General features: G+C 37.5%; 1 protein-coding gene across 3 annotated transcripts in view; it reads right to left on the reverse strand.

Moving 5' to 3' along the window:
• The window catches only part of pappab (pregnancy-associated plasma protein A, pappalysin 1b), a 109,257-nt gene that overhangs the window by 61,149 nt on the left and 28,257 nt on the right, over nt 1-19,851 (reverse strand). For all 3 annotated transcript variants that reach the window (XM_082169727.1, XM_082169726.1, XM_082169728.1), the window contains exons 3-7: nt 19,207-19,352; nt 17,413-17,706; nt 16,291-16,483; nt 12,161-12,282; nt 7,473-7,974 (exon numbers count right to left, since the gene is read on the reverse strand). In XM_082169727.1, coding sequence (XP_082025853.1) covers nt 7,473-7,974; nt 12,161-12,282; nt 16,291-16,483; nt 17,413-17,706; nt 19,207-19,352 — 1,257 coding nt within the window. The remainder of the gene's footprint in view (nt 1-7,472; nt 7,975-12,160; nt 12,283-16,290; nt 16,484-17,412; nt 17,707-19,206; nt 19,353-19,851) is intronic.

Below are 19,851 nucleotides of genomic sequence, written 5' to 3' on the forward strand. Positions count from 1 at the left end.
AATGAAATGCCAAGAATAGAGCAATGGAGAATGGCGGTTAAGGGAGCGCATGATCAATTGGGGAGGCAGAGGGGGTGGTACGGTACTTTTCTCCGGACGATACGCCCATCTGTCTGCATTACCAGTCTTTAAATCTTCCTGCTATCGACCCAGCCGCTTATGGGGCTCGGGTTAACGAAAACATTTTAATCGCGACTCAGATCAACCCTAGAAAACCTCTGTCTGCACATATGCTTCTCAGATCCTTTACACCGCTTTAACTTCCCGCCTGCAGGAACACAAACTTGGAGGGATTGCGCAGTGTGCGGAAAGCCTCACAGCTGGTTCAGGTATATTCGACTCAATCAGCTCCACCATGAGGCTCTAAAACCCCACAAGCTCCTCCAGCTGCAGACTTCCCAAACAGTCAAATATGGGTCAGAGAGCCTCAGTGGTGTGAGAACTGCTGAGTGCCAGAGGACACTTTGCTAGAACTGCATGCGGAGTCTGAGCCAACCCCCAAAGGCAGGAGCTGGAAGATCTTGGCCCACAATGTGGTCTTGTGGCTGTGTTTTTCTAAGACATGTTTGTTGTGGAGAGGCAGAGCAAAGCTAAAAGAGTACTGCTGCTATCCTTAACAGCCACAGTGACTCCTGAGGTAGACCGTTGGCTCGGCTTCCACAACGAGGAAAGGATATTTTGCCCGTTAAATCGAGCAAGTATCAATTTAGCCATCAATACGAACTTGCGGCGAGGCTGTTTGTTTGTGAAATCATAATCATTTATTTGAGCAACTGGAGCTTTTGTGCATCACTTAAAACACAGAGGAGATCATTCTTAAAAATAAACTCGTTTTATATCAAAGTACATGAAATGCTGGAAACGAAATCAGCGTTCAAATGAAATTTTATAGTCACGATAAACAATTCAGATGTTGCAATCTGTCACAGCACCTTCCTGTTGTCGTGTTTAAGGACGATAACAACATTTTTCAAGCCTCTGTGCTGGAATTTGTGGTAGCTCATGACATCATCGCTATTCCCATGCGGGATACCCCACAGTAGTGTGGGAAAACACTGTAGCTACGAGCCCTTCACTCTTAAGTCAATAGGGTGGGAGCGTGCAACACTGACAATGTTCAGGAAGCACACTGGCAGTTAAACAAGACAGTAACCAGACACTAAAGCAGCTCAAACCTCTGGGTATAAATATGACCAGTTTCACTTCCAGAAATCATAATGGGTTAGTTTCTAACCTCGTAGGTTTTCATCTATCCAGAGTTTTTTTTCTTCTTTTTTCCCCCAAATTACCGTATGGGTTAATGACATATAAAGGGCCATTCACACAGAACACATTCAGTCATAAGCAGTGGAATGAAAAACAACAACAACAACAAAAAACCTGCAAAGTCTCGAGACGTGTTTTTTACAAATTTTTATAACAAATGTTTGAGATCTTACAAATGTACTCTTTGTATTCGTGAAAGTTTCATTTTGGTTTTGAAACATGTTTATACTATTCTCATGAAAAGTTGGTAACACTTTATTTTACAGTGTCATTGTTCCATATGTTACAAGTAGTTACTTTATTAATGACAATAAATTAAGCATAAACCAAATAAAACAAAAATCCTAACCCTATAGTAAGTACATGCAGTTACTTAATATTACTCACTACTTAAATGAACGATTTCAGCAAAACAAAGACACCTTAAAATGAAGTTTAACTGAAAAGTTACATTTTAATGACTTTAAAAATGTCCTGTGGAGTAATCAAGTAAAAATTAAGGAAACACTTTATTTCGATGCTCCACTTTAGACATTCTAGTAACTAAGTAACTTTGCATCTGTTACCCTAACCTAACAGTCTACTAATACTCTAATGAGAGTCAGCTGACATGTAGCTGCAAAGTTACTTTTAGTTAATAGAATGTCTAAAGTGAACCATCGAAATAAAGTGTAACCAAAATGAACAGTATCACATGAGAGTACACACATCTTGATCATTTTCAAATCATTTTTTTCTTTTACAAATTATTAATTCATAAATATATAAACTATATACATAACATCTTACAAACTTAACTACCTTCAAATGTCTTATAAAAAAACAAAAAAACAAACATTGACACTATCATGAGGGTCTGCAGGGGTCCTCTCTTATGATGTAATTTTATTGCTTTTTTTCTGAATATTTCTGTATGAGTTTGTTGGTTGTACCACATGGCATTTATTTGGTTGTCAACCATTTTTCAAGTATTAATAAGTAAAGCATTTCAAATGTTTTTCTAAAAAATGATTAAAAAAAATATGCCAAATTGCTCTTCTTTTTACCTATATCATAATTTTATAATTTTAGCAGTTGTATCACTTTGACATTCTGACTTTGTCTCACAAAAAAAGAGAGAGAGAAAAAAAGAAAAAGATTCATAAAATTAACTTGAATTCAGAAATTAAAAACATGTGTATCATAGGAGAGGTGTAGAGTATTAATGTTATTTCAAGTCAAAATTAAAGCCTGACTTTAAAGTCAGTTGTTGTTGTTTTCGACATGCTAATCTGAAGTGTGAATTATGAAAATGTCTTTGCACAGACTATAAAGAAATGTCATCTAGCATATAAAATATGGAATGAAAACTGGTATGATTTTTTGTGCAATGTGGTCTGCACTTCAATGCAGCTGGACTTTGAAACAAGCTACGCAGAAGAGTGCGATATATAAGTCTGTCTTTTCTGGTGCTTGTAATTGAGCTCTATAGAGGAGCACACACATACTCCTCAGTGAAACCAGTCTTTCTGAAGGTACTCCTCTCTTTCAGCCCAGATGCTGAAAAAAAAAAATCATTTTATAGTATTCGCTGTATACCTTCAAAAGAAATCAAAGAGATGCAACTCATAATGCTAAGCCCTCTGTGCAGCTGCTCGCTGCTGGAAGTGTTTAGGAGAATGATGATCTAAAAACTTAATTACTTCAAAGGAGTGGAAATAATTTGTCATTTAAAATCAAAATCAGAGTTCACATGGCTAAATAAAACAACAACACAACCTCAATCGTATAATTTACCAAACCACAGCTGTTTGGTCATACCGCAACTCAACCCAAGAGATCCATCAAGTGGTGCTTACTATACGCTGTGTATCAATGAAAGAGAAACATGCTGCTGGAAATCCATGACAGCTACAAATGTGAAATTCTTGCAATATTGACCTTCAAGTAGGTAAGACACAATCTCTTCAGATTACTACAGGAAAACAACAAGACACCGCACAAAAACAGATGTCTAACACAAAATGTCTTGCTTGTGAATAGATACTTGATGAAAATCCCTATAGCTATTCTGAAGTCTCTGCTTTAGTGCCTGGTTATTTTCAACAGAAACTAACTCCATGTATGCATGCAACAGCTTTTAAATTATGCACAAGATAAAATGACATTTGCATATCCTGTAGGCTACATGCTGAGGAAATGCAGCATACATTTTTAGGTCATGTGTTCTTTTACAACACTTTGTCTTGTTGCTGTGTGACAATCATATTGATAAAATTGAAAATGAAAACAGTATGGAGGTTCTCCGAGGCCATGCTGTTTAATCACTCTCCATACTATAGCAGCGGTGATCTATAGCGGCTGTTCTTTGGCTGAGATCAGATATTACAGCACATTCCCCTGCCACACTGAAGAGCTCTCATTAGGAAGCCTGCCTCTTTTAGCCAGACACCACTTTGATTGGGGCTGCTTTCACTGGTCACAATGAGTGATTGCCTGCCTCTATTGGAGCCAAACTAGGCTTGCACCTGGAGGATGAAATGGCCATGTAATTTTGTGCCACTCTGGAGCTGACAAAACATTTTACGGCCCTTGTTTTCCTGGACGATATGAAAACGATCTCTAGTTAATTGTCACACAGTGATGAAGGATCAGGACTGTGTGGACTCAGCAAAGGCCACCCACATAGAGGGCGGAAAAAGGAAGAAGAAGGGTGAAAAACAGATAGTGGACGATAACAACAACGGGACTGACAAGAATCATGCATGTAGTAATGCTTTTCATTTCAGGTATAGCAAACTATTTACTGATCAAGCAAACCTCATCAAATGATTACTATTAATTTACTGTTAATCTCCCAACTCAAGTACATAACATGACAGTAATTATGAGTTTTTCTACTGTTTTTGTCCTGCCACCATTTTTACTGGCTCCGTAAATATTTATATAGAAGTAGTAAGTACTTACATATAGAAGTAATCTAGAAATAGATATATAACTTTTTAGCAATGTACTACTATGTGATTTCAGAAATAATAATATTTAAAGAAATGATATTTACATTTTTCTACCATTCAGCCTTTTGGGATCATTTCTTTTTTTAAGAAATTAATACTTGTGATAATGTTACAAAAGTAAGTTTCTATTTCAAATAATTGCTGTTCTTTTGAACTTTCTATTCATCATAAAATCCTGAAAAAAATGCATCATGGATATAAATCAGCGCAAACATTTTAAAATTTTGGACAAATTTTCTGGAAAATTATGTCACAGTTTTGACAAAAAACTTGTTAGTAAAGTAAATAATGTCACCTTGGTGACAAGTTGAAGTCACCAAGTCAAACACATGTATAAGGTCAAATAATGTAAGATTTAGGAGCAGCACAACACTGTTTTTTCAACTCAGAGTGACCCCAAGCCATCAGTCCATACAGAACTTACTGCCCTGAATTACATGTTCATACTATCCAACTACTGCTGTGAATTCCTCAGTGCAATAAAATATCAGTACTCAAAAAAAAAGGAAAAAAAAAAGAAACTCATACCCATAAGGGGAATTTATACGAACTCAAGGAATCACTTGTTCTGGTACTGAATAATGAATTTGGCTTTTAGCTGAAGTGAAGGTCTTTCTGAAATATCCTGTAGTACTCCTCAGAACAGCTTTCTGAACAGCACTTTTGCTTTGTGTTAATGAATTTCAAATGAGGGGAGTTTTTAACTGATCCCAGAGCGGTACAAGCCTGCTGATACACTGACTGATTTACACACCATCTGGTGAATACTGTGCACCATTAATATATAAAACAAACCTTTAAAAAAAACAAAAAAACATTATCTGAGTAGATTAAGCTGTTGGCTAATGAATCGGGATACCTTGCTAACACAACTTGGACTGTGCAACTACAAACTAAACACAGCTTTAATGTGTTTGGATATGTCAGTATAAACACTACTTTTTTAATCCTGCAACGATTTGTTAAGACTCTTTTCAATTCTGTATATTATATATATAATATCTAGACATTTATTTGTTAAGATGAAGACCTCACGTCTTTCCCTAATATACTGCTGCTGCTGCAGCTGTCACTGTATTCACTGTAGTTTCACTTGTCAGCCAACTTTTTGGAAACAAGAAAAGACACCCAAAAAAGCCCAGAGTTAGGACAATGAAGTTCAGCGGGTTCACGTTGGGTCTTGTTTATATGCACTGATTTGATTTTTTGTGAAAGCTAATGTACATTATTGGCAGCCTGCCGACTGAGGTATGGTCTTGTTCTGCCGGAGAGGCCAGCATTCAAAAAAAAAAAAGGCCACCACAATTGATGCACAAAAGGAAACAGAGACAATGTCTGCCTACTAAATGATAAAAGTCTTCATTAATGTATTGTTAATAAGAGGCATGTTTGCCAGAAAGAAATAATGGGTGCTCAATAGGCATTTTTACAGCTTTTAAGAAGCCCTTTGAAATTGGATCCATGTTTCATGTTTATACAGTAGTTATTTCAAGAAAGTATCCCAAATTCATTGCAGAGGTTCACAACAAAGGTTTGGAGAAAAAAACAAACATGAGAAAAGCCTGCAATTAATTGGAAATGTCTTTCCACCTAAATACCCTTGCATACTGCACACTATCCATCCATCCATCCATCAATTTTATCTATCTGAGGTGGAATCTATCTGTCAGCCTGTCAAACTGTCGGCCAGTTTCTGCTGTCATCAAAGAGGCAGAGGCTCTTCAAACGCTCTCCAACTGTTTTGTGGACATTTCGAATTTATGAGTATCCCATGAAGTTAAACTGCCTGGGAGCACTTCGGCAAGTATCTCTCAGAAGACAACAAGCTGGCTGTGAAATTCTTTGAGCTGACCTGAACCCCCAGCCCAAGGAGTAAAGGCTATGCCTGAAGACCTCACACAAAGTACCTAAGACGTCCATACAACGGCAAAGCACATCAACACATGGCTTAAGCAAAGAAACCATGTGTTCCAAGAAATGTCTTGAATAGTGTAGTGTCATTCAGTCATCTTTGTTTATGTTGCCAGTCATGTTGACACACAAAAAGGAAACATTTTCAACGCCCCTTTAAAGAGTTCATGCATCTAAGTTTGCCATTACAATTGTATCATTACATCAATCAAATGACTAACGATATGTATCGATGTAATGCAAAAAAAATAAAAATTTTATACACCCATAGAAACACCTTTTTTGACATTTACATTCTACATATTTACTTCATAGCGTGCATTTTCTTTTAAATTCTACAGGCGGAAGATGATCACGATGCAGCAACAAAGCAGCACTGTCATAAACGGCAGCCAAAAGAAATGAAGACAATGTATTCTGTTCTGAACTCAAGTCATGAGAAGCGCAGAAGACTGAAAGGCTTTCTTGACAGTTGTCATTGCGTTTCTCATTGCACTGCCCAGTGATGAGCTGTCATCAAACAATTGATGATCTAATGTGCAACTTGATCCTTTTCTAGAATATTTACTTTTCTAAGGTGTATTTTTTGTGATGCATGTTATGTATATGGGACGCAGGATTTACAATTTTCAGAGAGTTATTTACAATTTTCAGAGAGTTCAATGAATTGTTCATATTATATTTTTGTTGCATTTGTGAGTTGAAAAAGTTTGCTCAAGTTGAAGCACTAAAATTATTAACTAGAAATAAAAAAAAATAAAAAGCTAAAACACAAAACTGTCCAAATGCTAAAAGTAAAATGAAAACTGAAAGTATACAAAAATAAAAGCTAATTCAATGGCCATATAATATATATATATATATATATATATATATATATATATATATAAACAGTAACACTTTACAATAAGGTTCATTAGTTAACATTAGTTAATGTATTAACTTACATGAACTAACAATGACACAAATATTTGTTACAATGTTTTAATCTTTGTTAATTTTAGTTAATAAAAATACAGCTGTTCATTGTTTGCACAGTGCATTAACTAATCTAACCAAATACAACCTTTGATTTTAATAACGTATTAGTAAATGTTGAAATTAATATTAACTAAGATTAATAAATGCTGAAGAAGTATTGTTCATTTTTAGTTCATGTTAACTAAGGTAGTTAACTAATGTTAACTAATGAACCTTATTGTAAAGTGTATGTACCATAAAAACTATAATAGTATATAATTATTACTAAAATAACACTGTATAGTAATGAAACATTAGATTCACACTCTTAATCCTTACCTGTCCACATATTTCAGGGTAGGTTCCTGAAGGATCAGCCCGTGTGGTGAGTGTGTAAATGGTGGCTGGCGAATCAGTCTATAGTGTAGAGGATGACATGACCGGCACAAAGGATTGTCTGGCTTTGAGGCGAGCAATGTGGCGTCGATTTCCAAGTGCTGCTCCATGGTGAAGAACTGCACCCCATACACCTCCTCCTTCACATCTAGCTTCAGCGTTAATGGTGTGTCACAGAACGCATACTGTGGACCCAGCGAGATGTTGTAACCACTAAGGGTCAGCAGAAGGATGTCGTGGATTGCAGGCAGTCCAGTCTCCTCCAGGGAGAAGAAGGTGACCCAAACAATGAGGGAGTCAGGTACTAGCGGATAGGCAAACTCGAGCTGGAGCATACAGCCTTGGGGTGGGCAGGACGCTGAGCCAATACTACTCGAGTCTAGGCCGGCGTTTGGGCTCCAAGTGCTGACACTCGCTTCACAGGCCTGCTCTACATCTGGTGGACCTAAGGACGAAAGCAAAGGATGAAAACCAAGAACATGTCTCAAACTTGGTAGCACACACAAACACACAAAAAAAACATTTTCTTTGCCCTTTAATCATATTCATCAAATTTATGGTAAAAAATGTCAGCTGTGGTTGCCAGAACTTTACCGTAAAAAAATATGGTAGCAACATTTTAGGTTTCACGGAACTGAAGGTTTTATGGTAAAATTACACCCTACCACTCTGTTTTGTACATGTACAATATACTGATAACCAACTCAATAATACAGGTGGTAAAAAAAACAGATGATGAGAATAGTGTATTTATTTTTTATATTATTTAAAAAGTGTATTTTGTATTGTGAAGTAATTTTTAAAGTAATTTTCATCTCAAAGTCAAATCTGTGGATTCAATTTTTTTTTTTTTTTTTTTTACGCTGTAGCGTGCTTGCCAGGGAATTGCTATGGGGTTGAAAACCCTTAAACCTAAGAATAACCAATAGGAATACTGATGTTTGCCTTAGCAAGCACCGCTAATTATTTACAGATGAACATAAAAGACTGTAGAAACAATCCTGAATTATATCAATTGCACTGCATTCTGTTATTACATATGATTATTGGGTTCTTGGATTAATGAATGACATTTCAAAAACAAACAAACAGTTTCTAAGACGGCCAAATGATGTTCTTCGGTGAGATGGCAGGAGGTCATGGGGAGAATTCTGGCCCTGGGCCCAGTTTTTCCTTTTTAGAAACTGTCAAGAGGTCATTGTGAGGCATCTGAAGGGGGAGGGGACCGGAGAGGGGGTGAGCTTGACAGGGAGGCCCCACTGAAGCTCTGAAGGAAAATGTGCTTAAAACGGGACCTACAGCAGTGGCTAGCTACAAGCTTGCTGTGGATAATAATAAATGATAATAAAGATATTATTTTATATTACAATGATGAGTTTCTGTGGAGCATTATTTATTTGATTCCAGCAACCTTTTTTTGGCATGCAGAACAAAGTCACTGTGGACAGCTTAAATACTCAAGCAGATGAGAATGGTCCTTCATCCTACATGGGTTGTGTCAGAAAACCCAGGCAACTGGCTTGTTGTCTTACTGCTGTATCAGTGAGACGTGAATATTTAATTACTACAATAGTACTTTCTCTGGAGGTATGGAGTTAGTTCTTCTCTCAAGTTCGCATGTTTCATAGCAGAGTAACCACGGGAAAGTGGTTAGTTGGTTTAGTTCACATATGAACATGATTCACTAAGGCTAACGTAACCACATCCAGAAGGTTTCCAAATGCTTTTTTACCCTAATTTTGAACAGCAGATCTTTTTTTTTTAAATTAACTAAACCTAAATGACTAAAATGTGGATGTATCAGGCTAATATTCTCAAATATTCTCTTGAATTTCCCTGTGGGGAATTCCTGAAGATGCCCAGTGACTCATATTATGTGTACCTTTGTATTTTATGTCTGAGCTGTTTATTTATTTATTTAGTTAGTTAGTTTGTTTAACCATTCCCGGTTTCTGTTAAGGTCAGCATAATCTATTGTAATCAGTTGAGTGTAATCTTTATCATTGTGCATCTTGTGATTAGAAAAATGTCTTAAAACAAAATTAAATAAAAAAACTACAACCACATTTTTTTTCTTGTTTTGTGATTTCACTTTGACATTTTAATAATTTTATTTAATTTCATGACATTTATAGATTTTTAAGTGTGGCTTAAACGTCCCATTTTGGGGTCACTGTTGCTTTTATAAATTTGGTTTTTGATCTGACTGGTTGCATGACGAATGGAAAAAAGGTGAAGTCAAAGCTTCTTTAGCGTTTATTTTGGTTGACCTCAGTCAAGCAACATTTGTAGTCTGACTACAAGTTAAATGACAAATGGAAAAATAGTTGGGCAAAAGTTTGTAAATGTTTATTTGGTTGACCAAGCATCTAGGTAACCTCCCTCACGTCTGACTCTGATATCACCATTTTTCTAAGGTGGGTATTTGTTGCTCAGTAAGATGGCCAAAACAAACTGGAATGTTCTGAAACTAGATGCATTTTCATAGTATCAAATGCACAAATCTTTGCAAAATGTCTCCCACATAGGTCCCCCATGTACCTCAGCTGCTGATCAAGGGAATATTAGAAGAAATATTAGATGGAAATGGGAGAAAGGACAAAGCCAGAAATAGTGCAAGCCATCAAGCAGAACTAGACTTTCCAAAACAAACCAATAAGTTATAATCACAAGCCTTGCATTAACTCACGTCAAACAAACCAAACATTTGCATCATCTTAAAAAAAAAAAAAAAAAAAAAAAAACATCCACTTGAAGATTATTGATAGACATACTGGAAACATTTGCCGATCATTAAAGCTTACTGACATAATCAGTATCTTAGCAATGTAGACACAGCAGACAAATGAATGCATTGAGGTAAGAGTGGGACAGAGAAACAAGTAATTCCTAGCATTCCTTGGTTTTGTGCCTCACTTTCATTCTCGTCTTCTTCATGTTTTCAGTCAACTCATGAGCCTTCTCATGAGCACTAGAAACCACAATTTGCGTAGCAAATCGAGTTGACTTTGCCCAGCACTCATCCATCTATTTATTGTGCCAGTGTTGTTCTTTTCTTGAATTCCAGCAACACGATAAGGGCAACCCTGCCATATGCTTGTTTCCAGAGAGTCAACTAAGGACACTTGAACAGGGGGAAATGGCTTTTTTAACCTAGATAATTGAGGACAGGGGGCATGCATTAGATGAGGTGTGCAATGCAGGCAGGTGATTTTCTGAGAGCGGTAAAGGGCAGAGGTTCAAGCCAGCTGCAGGTCGTCAAAGTCAGATTTTTTATCCGATCGTAAACAGTGGAAAGATGGCAAGGGCAATAGAGTACATCAGGGAATCCATCCAAGTGCAAAGCATAGTTAAAGCGATGTGGCCATGGCAAGCCTGGGCATGCCTTCTCAGCTGACTGCGTGTAGCCACTGCTGGGCCAACTTGGCTTTGAGGGATACAAGCATGCACTTACGGCCGTACCCGCCACAAGTCTGACTCACCCATTTTTAAAAGTAACCCAAATGAAGTGATTAAGTAATTAAACAGAAAAACAGCCAGCCTCTGGAATGTAGGTCTCTGAAGTTGTTTTCAACATTTCAATGTCAAGACCAATTCCCTTTTTCAAGAGTTTTTGCGGTTCGAGCAAAAATAGTGGGCATATGTCATGGCTGTTAGGCCCTAGAGCTTTTCCTGATTGCTTAGGTAAGTTATAGAGATATTTCATACTTATAATAAAATACAAAAAGAACAACCAAAGAAAAAAAAAAATCCTCAGAATTCCGATAAGAATAGCCTGACTATGTCAGTTTGGCTTCGTTATGTGATACCGGATCAAAGGTTGAACTACGAGGGCAAGATCATTGATACAGCACAGGAAAACATGACTCATTCCCCGTGGTAAAAAACATTCATTTATGTGCACAAAGCTCTATGGACCAATTCTTCCATATGTCCACATTTTTCTAGCCTTAAAATAAACACATGAGAAAATCGAAATTTATGACAACCCCTATGACTAATTTTTTCCACACTTTTTAGTTCTTCTCCTCATAGATTACTTTGCTGTTCCATCCAATATTGGCCTCACTTGGCATCGTGCATTGGGTGCAATGCTTTAATCATTTATCCCACTCAATAAAACTGCACATTAATGGTTCTGAATGGCACTCACCAATTAAACACAATTTCCAAGTGTCAATAGAAACAGGTTCCTTTCACTTTGCCAAAGCAGTCAGCTAAAATCCAAACAGGAATCCTCCTAAAATAATTCAAGTAGGCCACTAACAAAACCATTAAATGGCCTGTAAGTCTCATCATATGCAATGTGAATTAGTATGGCTTAATGTCATAGTAAATTCAACCGTTAAAATCTTATTATGCTATTGTAATTGTTACAGAGCATCTTGTGGACAGCACTCAAATAAAATGATAAAAACCTGATAGAGTTCAAATCACTTAAGCATTGGTTCTTAAAACAAAAAAAGATTCTACCTTTGATCTTCCTGGACTGGTCAAAAGGGTTTTTGTAAGGTTTCCACTTTCAAAAATCTGATTTCAAAATGCATATCAGTCAAACCAAGAAGGCATCCGTTTTAAGGCTTTTGGATAATATTTTAGTCTAAAGATTCATTAGCATTACTGAGTCTTACCTTCGGCTTCACGGGGGCTCCAGTGGCCGGAGGGGGCGCAGGGTCTGGGAGAGGACGAGTTCGAGGCATACTGAAGGAACACCCCAACTTCAGTACATCTGTCACAAACTGATCCCACTTCTCTAGGAAATCAACAGACAGCCAAAGTAGCAACTTAGACACAACAACACCACAACTTTTTTATAACCTCTTGATGCCTTTAAGGGTGTGTTCACACTTGTTGTTTGGTTCTCTTTGTTCTTATGGTCTGGACCAAAAAAGAAAATAACACATGTAGTCCTGGTTTGCTTAGAGTTCACACTGTCACCGAACCTAAAGTAAAAAAAAAATATGATGTACATTTTGCGACAGGAACATCCAAAACAATGCTGTGTGCTAGGCTAAATGCGCTCGCTGTATGTGCGTACATATGATAGGACAGGTTTGGTCAGAATTATTGGCACACCTGATCAAAGATGGCTCTAAAAATGTACCTGCATTTTTATCCTTTTGATCTTTCATTCAAATAATTCGCAAATATTTATTGTAGTAAAAGAATTGAAAGTGGGGGGGGGGGGAAATCACATTATGAACAATGTTTTTCTCCATATTGCATGGCCACAATTATTGGCACCCCTAGAATTTTTTTTTAGAAAAATATCTCTTAAGTATATTCCCATTACTATTAACATTTTCTAGCATACAAGGTTGGCTAGGAACATGACATTGTCTAGCTATGACTTCTTGTTTTACAGGAGTATAAAAATTAGGAAACACAAAGGCCAAATTTCCTTCATCATCCATCACAATGAGTAAACCCAAAGAATATAGTTCTGATGTGTAGCAAAAGATTGTTGAACTTCACAAAAAAGTGGCTGTAAGAAAATAGTTAAAGCATTAAAAATTCCAATCAACTAAAGATGTTACAAATCTGACTGGAAGAGGATGTGTGTCTATATTGTCTTATTGCACGGTGAGGAAGAAAGTTTGAGTGGTCAAAGACTCTCCACAGATGGTGAATTGCAGAGATTACTTGAGTCTTGGGGGTCAGAAAGCCTAAAAAATAATCAAACAACCCCTTCATCACCACATGTTGTTCAGGAGGGTTTCAAGAAAAATCCTCCTCGCTCCTCAAAAAATAAACTCCAGCATATTCGGTTGTCAGACACGACTGGAACTTCAAAAGGGACAAATTGACTCCATGGTCAAAAAAAAAGAAAAAAAAAAGAAGCTTTTTGGTAGCAAACCCACCAGATGGGATAACAAGTACCCCATGCCCACAGTCAAATATACTGCTGGATCTTTAGGGCCCTATTTTATTGGTCTAAGCGTATGGTCTAAAGCACATGGTACAAGTTCACTTAGGGTGTGTCCGAATCCACTTTTGCTAGTTTAACGACGGGAAAAATGGTCGCCCGGCGCATGGTCTAAAAGGGTTGACCCTATTCTCATAATGAGTAATGGGTGTGTTCTGGGATTTACGTGCGTTAAACCAATCATAGTCTCATCTCTCATTCCCTTTAAATGCCAGTTGCGTTCGCGCCATGGCAGATTCTCTATTTACATGACGGAATTTGATAGTGGAAAGACCGAATACGTATCCAGAGTGCAAACGGAACTGCTCGTGCGCGAGGTAAAAGTGCGCAAGCAGACCATCTACGGGACAAGCCGGATTCCACCATATCTTTATGCACACAATAATAATCTTTTACATTGTAATCCTTTTATTTTAAATATTTGGCATATTTGTGTGCTGCTGTACATGCGTCCCTGTGTGTGTAATAAGCAGAGTGTACATGCATTGTGGACCCGCCTATAGGCGCACATTACTAATGCGCTCATTAAATAACAAAAAAAATATTGCGCCATTGACTTTAGACCAGTTTTCAGTTGGTCAATGGCGCAGTCTATTTCTGTTGCCTCAAAATAGCAATGCGCCAACAATGCACCAGAACACACCTCGTTTTCAGACTAGCACGCCAATGGGCACACAAATGGACGCAAATGCATTTGCTATTTAAACAACGTGGCTCAGGACGTGAAAATGATAACAGCGTCAGTCTGAAACTAGCAAAAAACACTTGCGTCGCGTATAAGATAGATAGGGCCCTTAGTGTTGTGGGCCTATTTTTTTGCTGGAGGTCCTCGACATCTTGTTCAGATACATGGTATCATGGATTCTAGCAAATACCAACAGATAAAAAACCAAAACCTGATGGCCTCTGTTAGAATTCTTATAACGGGCCGTGGTTGGATCGTCCATCAGGACAATGATCCAAAACAAACATAAAAATCAACACAAAAATGTGTCACTGAGCACAAAATGAAGCTTCTGCCATGGCCATCCCAGTTCCCTGACCTGAACCCTATAGAAAATGAGTGGGGTGAACTGAAGAGAAGCAGCACCAACATGGAGCTGGGAATCTAAAGGATCTGGATAGATTCTGTATGGAGGAATGGTCTCTGATCTCTTGTCAGGTGTTCTCCAAACTAATCAGGCATTATAGGAGAAAACTCAAGAGCTGTTATCTTGGCAAAAGGAGGTTGCCAAAACTATAAAAGTGTGCCAATAATTGCGGACAACGTGTTTTCGAGAAAAACATTTATTTCATAATGTGATTTCCCCCCACTTTCAATTATTTTACTTCAATGAAAGGTTCGATTTTTTGAATAAAAGATCAAAGGGATAAACAAAGGAGATTTATTTTTACAGCCAGCTTTGATCATATTTACCAGGGGTGCCAATAATTCTAACCACAACTGTATATGATGAAACTGACAACTTGTGAAGAGCTTATAAAATGTGTTAAGGAGTCAAAACAGTGGCAGGAATCCCTGTCACACACACAAATAAAGATCTGCTGCGAAGAGATGCGGTTCTGATGCCTGTACCGGCATCAGGTATTCATGATTCATATTCAAAAAACAGGTATTCATGAGCATTCTGTCATTTTTGGGTCGCATCTTGTGACATGTTGGTCCATGTTGCATTCATATTTCATTCTAAACCCATCTTTTCAGCGGTCTCAGCCCACTTCTTTGGTGCGCACCAGGGTTCGGTTGGCAGCATTCACACTTATTCAAATTAACCGGACTAACAGAGCAAAAACACCAAAGTTAGTTTTAATCGAACCAAACATACCAAGTGTGAACACACCCTAAAAATCTATAAAACAGTTGAAAGAAATACTATGGTGATGGGAGAGAAATTGGTACATGACTCGAACCTCTCCATCAGCCCACTACAACTTCAATCTTTTGATGGCACATACATTACTGCACTACATAAACTTTAATCGTTATTGACATGATTGACCTTGACTTGTTTAGCATCTCTCCAACAATTTTTATTGGGGAACTTACACAATATATTAATTTCTAGAATGAACTAATAAAACCTAATGAAACTTATGAAAATTAACTACTGAAACAAGTCTTGGAGACACTCAAAACATCACTATCTCATTGTAGTGTACATAATTTTGTTTCAGGTTTCTCTCTACAGTGATTATCATTTGTTTAATATTAGGCACTTTTTATTGTACAGGGGGTGAAACTTTTTTTTCTTTTTCTTCCCCTGTTCAATGAATGTACATGGAAGGAGGTGCTTAATCTTCATACAATGCTGTTTTTCAAGGAGGTCAATATAACTAAATGTGATATATTTTAATTTATTTTAATTTTCTTTGAGATTTATATGAGAAAAGTTTTGTTGGGACATTTTTATATAGAGTTTAAAACTTTGTTTTTCTTTTTTGTGTGTGATTTTCTAGAAATAAACATTAATCTTCAAAATTAGGCTGATAAAAAATGAAATAAAAAACAATTAAATAATAAAGTATTTTTTAAAACACCAGACTGGGTAACAGGTTTCAACAAATTTAAACTAAATTAAGATATAAATCAGTAGTAGCTAGCTTGTTTTGAACTAAATGTTGTAAAAACAAATCTTTTCCTAAAAATTTTTTTGTAGGATAATTTTTTTCTTAATACTTAACTTTAAGTTTTTTAACTTTATAACTTCTCAATATGTTCGTACACCAAAAAAAAGTTACTTCTTGGGTTTCACAATTTTAAGAAATGTTAAATTTTTCATAATGGGGATAATTATACATTAATATTTTAATACATGTTTTAATAGTTCTTTTCACCTGTCTAAGTAATGGCCAGTGAGGGCAGGGAACCATTCCAGGGTAAGGGAGTCTTGGTCCTGTGCTGTTACTCGAGGAGGTAGAGGAACAGGAGCTGGTTTACTGCCAGGTCTCCAAGACTGGTAGATCAGATCTAGGTAGCAGTGCATCCGAGCCACCTGGTTCAGCGTGAAGGAATCTGTGCAGTCATCATCTTTATGGGAACAAAACAAAGAAATCACAGACGTTACACTAATTTTAAATCCATTTCACAAATTTCCTGTAAGAATCAGCTCAAAAAAAATAAAAAAAATAAGAAAAATAATAATAATACAGAAAATCTTCAACTCAACAGACATTGAGGACCCTATTTTAATGATCTAAGCACATGGTCTTAAAGCGCAGGGCACAAGTGCACTAAGGGCGTGTCCGAATCCACTTTTGCTAGTTTAACGACGGGAAAAATGGTTGGCGTGCCCGGCGCATGGTCTAAAAGGGTTGTCTCTATTCTCTTAATGAGTAATGGGTGTGTTTTGGGCGTAACGTGCAAAAACCCAATCAGAGTGTAATTTCCCGTTCCCTTTAAAAGCCAGATGCACTCGCGCCATGGCGGATTTGCTATTTACATGGCGGAATTTGCAAGAGCACAAACGGATCTGCTCCTGTTAAAACACGCAAGCAGACCATCTACGGGTCAAGGATTCCACCATATCTTTATGTACACAATATTAATCTTTTATATTTAAATATTTTATTTTTTTATATTTGTCTAGTTTGTGTGCTGCTGTGCGTCCCTGTGTGTGTAATAAGCAGAGTGTACACACACATTACTATGCTCTTTAAATAACAAAAAAATATTGCACCATTGACTTTAGACATGGTTTCAGTTGGTCAATGGCGCAGTATATTTCAGTTGCCTCAAAATAGCAATGCGCCAACAATGCGCCTAAACATTTATAGACCAGCACGCCCATGGGCGCACAAATGGGAGCAAATGTATTTACTATTTAAACAACGTGGCGCAGGACGTGAAAATGATAACTGTGTCAAGCTGAAACTAGCAAAAAAACACTTGCGTCACGCTTGGCGCTGCATTGCACCGGGTGTATGATAGGACCCTGAGAGTTGATAAATATGTCTTACCAGCATAGCTCATGTAATTGTTGAAAGGGGTGTTTTTGAAATGACGTCTGCCGCAGGTATCATTGCCTGGCTCAGGATCTCTGCAGTACTTGTACTTGGGTGTGGGATTAGTATCTGCACACAGATCTCCAGTCTCAAGAGAGGGCTCAGTCTCCAAGCAGGCATCGTTACAGGACTCCACCTCTGAGATTCCCCTGAAGACATGGTACAGTCCGAGGCTGTGGCCAATCTCATGGATCATGGTGTGAGTGTGGCCAAACGTACCATAAAATGAAGGGTTTAATACAATCCCACCTCAAAAAAGAAAGCAAGAACAGGTATCATAAGCATCATCTTTTTTGGCACCAATTGATTTTGGAACGTTTTCTGATGACAATAAACATTGACAGGAAATGACAATTCAGACTCAAACCTGCTTCCCTGTGGGAACACTGCAGCCTTTATATGTCATTACGATGTGTGCAACCACTGTGCCATAGCTCTGAAATCTTTTGCTGATCTTTTTTGGTCACTGCTCTTTAAAGTGCCCCTATTATGGTTTTTCGAATATTACCTTTTAATGCATTGTGTAATATAGCTACTTGTGAATGTAAAATGTCTGCAAACTTTAAAAGATCAAAGTGCACGACAAACAAAGTTATTGTCTCCTAAAAGAAAGAATCAATTCTGAACTGCCAAAACAAGTCGTCAGCAATTCCAGTCTCACTTCATGTTATATACCTACGTAACAATGAAAGAAATTAGCATAATTCCAGCCTATGGTCATCACTTTGACCTGCCCTCAAAAAATGTAGTTGTAGCTGAGGCCTGGAAGAGTTTGGTTTGGGTTGTTGACATATCGCGAAGACACTGTTTTCAGCACTGCGAATCCACTTTGTATGCTCTTCAGAAGGATGAGGGACTTGTGCTGCAGTTGATGCAGAAAATCATTACTGTTCATATCACTGTCTATCAAGCGCTGAGGAAGCCTCAAGAGCTGAGATATGATAAACAATAAAAATGTTGATAAAAAAAAAAAGAGCTGAGATATGATAATAGGCATTTCGTTTCCAACACGCGTTGTAAGCCTCTAGACCAGTGTTCTTCAACCCTGCTCCTGAAGGACCCCCACACTGCACGTTTTCTTTGTCTCCCTAATCAAACACACCTGATTCAATTCATCAGCTCATTATCACATGGATTAATGAGCTGATGAGTTGAATCAGGTGTGTTTGATTAGGGAGACAAAGAAAACGTGCAGTGTTGGGGGTCCTTCAGGAGCAGGGTTGAAGAACACTACTCTAGACCAGAGGTCTTCAATCCTGCTCCTAGAGGGCCACTGTCCTGCAGAGTTTAGTTCCAACCTGCTTCAGCACACCTGTCTTTGTATTTTCAAGCAATCCTGAAGAGTTTGATGAGCTAATTCAGGTGTGTTTGATTAGGGTTGGAACTCTGCCTCTGCTCAAGACTAATCACAACAAGACTGGGTCATCTGACCAATCACAGCAGAGTAGGCTCACAGAAAAGAGGGGTTTAGAGAGACTGAATCTTTGGAAAAAAAACAAAAACATTTTTAAACTCTTTGAGAAATTAAGTGATCTGCAATGTATATTATGTGTTAAATGTATATTATGTTAAAGTGTTTTTGACCTTGGATGCGTGTTTGTAATCCTATTGTAGGAGTCCTCCAAAACAAAATAAGAAACCTTTAATATAGCATAATAGGGGCACTTTAAAATGCTTAAAAACTGCTAAATATATGATGCTGATCCAATTGTTGTAATCCATTTTTTAGTGGTCCATGTATTTATTTACCCAAATGTGTTAAAGCTTCTTTATCCCAGGGCCAAGTGCCCACACCAGCCACGTCTTCATCAGATGAGTTAGCAAAGAATATGTTCAAGTGTGTGGATCCATCCAAATTCAAAACCTCTTTCAGCTCCTTCACGTTCATGTAAGCCCTGTTGAACAAAAAACAAGACTTTTAACACCACTTGTTCAAAACAGAAAAAAGTACGATACAATATCACTATTTTAAATCGTGAATGATTAAAATGTCTCCACAATCATAATATTGTGCTACATTACACATTTGATCAGTTGCAGTTTTTGCGCCCCCAGATACAGTCCCTAGTATAGGTAGGTTTAGGATTAGGTGTGGGGGAGGGGTTAGGAGCAATTAGGTATTGGCTTCAACGAGGGCAATAATAATTTGGATAAACCACTCAATTCATATGGATTAGAATTACAATCCCTTTATGAACTTTTTGAAGCATCAAAGTGGAAGCTCTCAGATTTGATCAAAAAGATCTTCACCGAAGATGAACAAAAGTCTTACAGGTTTGTAACTACATGAGGGTGAATAACAGTTCAGATGTGTATCAGTATAGTAGATCCGTGCATTTGGTCTTGAAGTGGCAGCACCCTAATAAACCTGCTGCCATCTATCATTAATGTCAA

Source organism: Leuciscus leuciscus (assembly GCF_965113295.1).
Source record: "Leuciscus leuciscus genome assembly, chromosome: 5".
Lineage (NCBI taxonomy): Eukaryota > Metazoa > Chordata > Actinopteri > Cypriniformes > Leuciscidae > Leuciscus > Leuciscus leuciscus.